A 6,008-nucleotide genomic window follows, 5' to 3' on the forward strand; every position below is an offset into this window, starting at 1 on the left:
TTGGTTCATAAATTTTTTTATTTATTTCAAGATGCTTTTAATATTAATATTAACTGATCTCAGGGCAAAATGTTATACACATTTTTTACAAGAGTTTTTTTATATAAAGGTTGGTACTATAATCCATCTTTATTTATATAGCAATTGTAAATTAAAAGTGGGAAAATACATACGGCGAAGCTTATATTTTATCAACACAAATCAAATCATAGATGGCTTCTCAGGTTTCAAACATAACGCAACTTTCATCCAGCTCAAATCATTACTGTACGATTAAGTTGATGTTTCGGGACCATCATGATGCCTGAAATAACGCATAAAGAATGTTATTAATTCGAGCATAGCATATTTATATCTTGAGTGTAATTTATATTTTACAAATTAACATTATCCTATAAATGTTCATTTAATTATTTTATGTATTAAAGAGGACTTTATCCCTTTGAGGATTTACGCCTGAAATGTCACAAATTGAAGCTCGATATTAGAGGTGTGCGCATGACACGCGTTATTCACGCGTGAATCACGTGACTCGTGAACAAAATCTGAAGAAACTTTCGTGAATGGGACTAACAGCAATATGTCGTGCATGAGCGTGCGTGAGAAATAAAATCGGTTCGTGAATGTGCGTGAATAAAATTTCTGCAAAATCACGCTCACGAAAAAATCAAGATTTAATTCTTCCTGATACGATAACTGAATTCTATTTAGCTGTCGAACTATCTCCTATTTATTAATTTTGTTACCTTTCCTCTTTCCCGGTTGGAAAATGTCGTGAGTCTCTTGAATTTGCCGTGAGTCTCGTGTATTTGTCGTGAATCGTGCGTGAGCGTGAGTCTTCAAAAGTAGTTCGTGCGTGAGTACCGGTTTACATTTCGTGAACGTGCGTGAACAAACATTTTACTTCGTGAATGTGCGTGAGTGTGAATGAAATTTCACTCACGCCTCGACATATTCTCTATTCCACTCTCTTTTTTACACTCAAAAGAAAAAGTGAATCCACCATGAAAACATGTTTATTTTAGTACATTTTAACTAAAATATGTAGTTAAAATATAAATGTTTCCATTGGTACTGGATAGTGGTATTAGTACTTTTGGTATAAGGAATCACTACTATTTCTCACCTTGCAAAGAGCTCGGATACTGGGACTGGTTTTGGTCGTACCAAAGGGTGTTGTGTGACTACTTGTTCGGAGTTAGAAGTGTGGTCTGTCTGCTCGTTAGTGGAATGAGGCTCGTGGATTACAATGTTAAGAACTGAAATTGTAGCATTATTTTGGTCCTCCCGAACTTCCGTTGCAGGTAAGACCTCAGGGTGCTTATGTTTCGCAACCAGTGGAACTGGGATGTCGCGCTTGCTAATAGTAAACTTCCGACGTTGTACGTTCTCCTCCGGCAGTGCAGTAGGATACAATGGGGTGCTGATTTGGGGTTTATATTTAACCATTTCATTAGCGTCGGAGATTAATATAATCTTTTCAATTGGTTTCTCTTCAATCAAAACACTTGGATTAACGGGAGAGGGGTGATTTAGTTGGATGTCTGATTGAGTGGGAATGCCCAGGCATACCGAAAACACACTTATTAACACCTAAAATGACATCATGAGATACACTTTTGGTTCGGATTTCTTATACAAACTTACTATTAATTCCATAACTCGTTAACACTTGTTTCACTGTGCCTTTTCAAATGCGACTGGATGAAAACGCCATAAAGCGAAGTTTTTATATATAGGCGACCTCCTCAACCGAAGTTTTGTATAGCTCTCTGAGGTGCTAATTGACTATATACATAGACCGTTAACTCGAACATGAACCAAATCTATAGTAACTCTCTACTGAGTGTGCAAAAATACTGCAGAATTGCTCATATCTAAACTAGGGGTTATGGGATTGCAATGCTTGGTACAGCATTTTCCATCGGCATGTTCGATTTTTAAGAAGCTATGAAAAATGAGTTTTTAATATGTATTTAGACATCTGTGTTTTGGTAGTAGTTTGTTGCAAAGATAATAAACTTCAGGAAGATAGGAAATTGGCTTGCGTCATTCCAAATGTTGCATTGACCATGTTAGTTTCATACACGTTTTTATTTTTTTTTTTGTTTTTCGTTTTTATTTTTTAAATGAAAAACTTAATTTTCTTAATGAAACAAGGTTAAATTTTAGGCAACAACAAAAAAATTACATATTCGCCTTTATGGAAATTTATTTCGGGCACTTAATTTCTTTTTATTTGCATTTTAATGCTATGCCAATACTTATCGTATACGCGTTTGGTTCGATAAACGAAAAGTATGAAACTAACACGGTAAATGGTTTGATCTCCTCAGTAGCCAATTTCCTATTTTCCTAGAGTTTATTGTCTTTGGTTTGTTGAACGTACACACATAGTAGAAAATCCACTAAAAACAACAGTCGGTGTCTGCCTCAACTTGATATATATACAGATTATGTATAACAGTAGTACCTAACCTTTTGTTTGTTTCAGCCAAACTATACCTGGTTTTACTGTAATCGAACTTAACAAAGCAGACATTTTAAGGAAACATCTGCTTTACCTTTTTCAGCAGACTTCTTTTGGTTTCAGCAAATATTTATGAAGTATCTACTACCAAAGGCATTGGAATATATCACCAATTGTCAAACGATGTCTATGTATTTTCTTGGTCTGCGTTAAGAGTTCAATCAAAATGGAAGGTGAAATCTATTTGAAGAGAAATACAAATCATACCCGGGTTCTTGTTAATTGATTTAATTATAGTTTATTCGTTTGTACCTAAATTCTTTTAGTCAATTATTAATACATAATATAATAAATATACTATAAATATACTATTTATGTTATTTTTAAAGGTTTTGTTCTTTGTTTTATAATTTAAGATTAGTTGTAATGTTTTTGGAAACAATGTATGGCCATGGGTCTTGGTTTCGGAAAGAAAGAATAAATAATAAATTAATTAAATTTTTTGTTGGTTTTGTTTTTGTTCATAAAACCGTAACGGTATCGCGAGCTACAAGTGTTCTCTTTAAATTTAAGAAATAACAGCTAATTTGGTTCTCACTCAGCAAGTTTATTGTCATTAGTAAGCACCTGCCTCAAGAAAACAATATTTGCGAATTTTGGAAAAGATTTTTATACACGTGTTTTTTTTTTAATTTTTACCAAAAATGTTGAAAGTTTTTTTTTTTTTAATCTGTTGTAGTACATATCAAATAAAATATTTGTGGAAGTCAAATCTTAGAATTGCAAAAAACAACAGGTGAGTAATTTTTAAACTTGTCAAGTTGCCTGTGGGCAACTTTGGGCAATTATGGTAGTACATATTTTTAGTCACGCGAATCCATGAATGAAATTCAAACTAAATCTCGTGAATGTGTGTGAACGGGACTAGACAAAAATGTGTCGTGCGAGAGTAAAAATAAAATTGTGTTCGTGATTGTGCGTGAGTAAAATTTTTCCGAAATAACGCTCATGATAAAATTAATGTTCATGATAAAACTCACACTCACAAATTCACGTTCACAATTAAATTTAAGCTCGCCGATTTTAATCACCTTTCCGGATATCACGCTATTTACTAATGGTTCTGAATGTTACTTCTCATCAGTAATTGCATCGAGTCATGAGATTTGTCGTGAATCACAAGAATTTTGGTGTTGTGTCACGAACATTTTCGGGACTCAAGAATATTGTCGTAAGACACGAGAGCGTACACCACATGGCGTGCGTGAGTACAAATTTTTTTTGTGCACACCCAAGTATATTTACTCTAATAATAACAAATGAAAAAAACGTAATATGTATATAATTACAAAACTAACTATTTTGTAGCCACAATTGCCAAACTTTCCACACAGGCAAATTTCTCTCCCGCCCAAACGAATGGGCGTGGCGGCCCAAAATTTTGGCTAGAGCTTCTTAAATGACTTCAACATGAATAAAAGTAAAAAAAAAAATAGAGATATCGATAGAAATTCAGTGTCGAAATGGTTAAATCTTATTCGTACAAATATTTTATAAATATGAATGTGCGTGACGGCCCGAAATTTTGGCTAGAGCTTCTTAAATGAATTCAACATGAGAGTAAAAAAAAATTACGAGATATCGATAAAAATTCGGGGTCGAGAGTGTTAAAGAACACAATCAAATCTTATTTGTACAAATATTTGATAAATATGAAATTCTGAATAAATATATAATAAAAACATTAATCTCAAAATGAAAATTCTATATTTATTAATTACAAAAAATTTTTCGGAGGTTTCCGATGCTGAGTGTGCAATTATATATTATTTTATTCAGTCTTTGAAATATTCGGACGTTTGGAATATTTGAATAGGTTGGTGTTCCGAATAATTACTGGGTGAAGGTGTTGGTTCGCGTGTGTCCATTGATGATGGAGTTTTAGCTAATAGCGGTTTGAATATTAGACCTTTAATACTGTAATCAGTGATATTGAGTTCCGACTCGGCCTTTTCTATGCTCTTTTCTGCATCATTGACGTTCGAGTCTACAACATTAATGAACGTTTCCAATCTATCTATACGCTGCTTAAGACCGTGGAAACTGGATTCGAAAGCCAATATACCACTTGAATGTTCAATAAGAATGTTTGATTCGCCTTTAACCTAAATGAAGAGCTTGTTAGTTTCCTAAATAAGTGTATATTTTTAATAGTTTACGTTAGCCAATAAAGATTCCAGCTCGTCCAGTCGTGTTATCATATCCTCTATGGTCATACAGATAGGATTAATCTAAAATACAACATTAAAAAATGGTTAGCTTTGTATTTTCGAAAATGACACAAAAATATTTAAGAAAATTTAATTTCTTTTTGTATTCTGTACTTCCTAAACAGTGATTGGCAGAATATAAACACTGATCCACGATTATTGACTCATGGATCTGAAATCTTATTTTGCTCATCTTATATTATTAATGTTTCTTGCCACAAATTTACCTCTTTTTCTAAGGTTGCACTTTGCAACAGTAGTTTCGAGTAGTCTTCCGATGCCTTTTCAACCATTCCACTTTTGGCCAACAAAATCCCAAAATTGTAATTTGGATGTAAACTTCATAAAATCTTGACACGGGCATGGTACTAACATTAACGGTAGTCTAATATTTTGTTTCGTCAGTGATGTCAATTTAGCTATTTTATAGCTAGATCTAGCTATTTTGATGCTGAGTTACTAAACAATTTGGAAAATTGATATTAAGGCCGGTATGCACCTCTAGCGAAAAATTTCATTCCCATAAGAAATGCATTGCTATTTATGCTAACGAAATTTTCGGTAGCGTTCAATTTCGTAAGTTGGTACGTACCTCTAATGAAAATAACAGGGTTGTCAAAAGCATATTTTGGCAGCAAACATTTAATTTATTACAATCATTGTGTGCGTAAAAGTTTTAAAAGGTCTGTAAATAATAAACAATTTATTTGAGGAATATTTGGAACATATATTAACAATTTTTAAAAGCGATTAGCTGGTTTAAAAATTGTGTACACAGCCCTGTTTTTTTGTTGTAGACTTAAATAAATTTTTGCTACCGAAAATTTCGCTAGAGGTGCATACCGGCCTTTAGCTAGAAATATAGCCATTTTTGATTTCAATTTTTCTATAAAGGTTAGGTATAGTGGCAGCCCGATAGGCTCACTTATACGCCGTCCAGATTATAAGTTTATCCGGACGACAGTGCTCGTGTTGAACATATACCCGATACGGAGCTGAGGTATGGTTAGGTTAGGTTAAAGTGGCAGCCCGATTAAGATTCAGGCTCACTTCAGTCCATTGTGATACCACATTAACTAAAAGTACCTATTACATATGGACACATCTAGTTTTAACCGCTGAACCTTCTCGATTATTTTCTTCTGTTGAACCAACCAGATTGTTCCAAAAACATTAGCAGACTCCTTAAGTTAACGTTTTCCAGGTCCGCCAGTAATCTGAAGCTATATGCCCCTAAAATTTGCTTACGCCTTACACAAAATGCAGGA

At 33.6% G+C, this 6,008-nt stretch overlaps 2 protein-coding genes across 2 annotated transcripts; both read right to left on the bottom strand.

Annotated features, from left to right (window-relative positions):
• Nucleotides 1-1,938, bottom strand: LOC142236287 (uncharacterized). Its single transcript, XM_075307552.1, has 3 exons — nucleotides 1,648-1,938; nucleotides 1,127-1,593; nucleotides 1-304 (listed from the first exon to the last, which is right to left on the bottom strand). Exons 1-3 carry the CDS (start codon nucleotides 1,657-1,659, stop codon nucleotides 274-276), a joined length of 510 nt encoding a protein of 169 aa, XP_075163667.1. The 5' UTR covers nucleotides 1,660-1,938; the 3' UTR covers nucleotides 1-273.
• A 2,282-nt stretch (nucleotides 1,939-4,220) lies between these two features.
• Nucleotides 4,221-5,124, bottom strand: Blos4 (biogenesis of lysosome-related organelles complex 1 subunit 4). Its single transcript, XM_075307362.1, has 3 exons — nucleotides 4,968-5,124; nucleotides 4,690-4,761; nucleotides 4,221-4,635 (listed from the first exon to the last, which is right to left on the bottom strand). The coding sequence occupies exons 1-3, from the start codon at nucleotides 5,031-5,033 to the stop codon at nucleotides 4,306-4,308; spliced, it is 468 nt and encodes a 155-aa protein (XP_075163477.1). The 5' UTR covers nucleotides 5,034-5,124; the 3' UTR covers nucleotides 4,221-4,305.
• Nucleotides 5,125-6,008: the final 884 nt, after the last annotated feature.

The sequence above is a fragment of the Haematobia irritans genome, chromosome 4 (genome assembly GCF_050003625.1).
Source record: "Haematobia irritans isolate KBUSLIRL chromosome 4, ASM5000362v1, whole genome shotgun sequence".
NCBI classification, from domain to species: Eukaryota; Metazoa; Arthropoda; class Insecta; order Diptera; family Muscidae; genus Haematobia; species Haematobia irritans.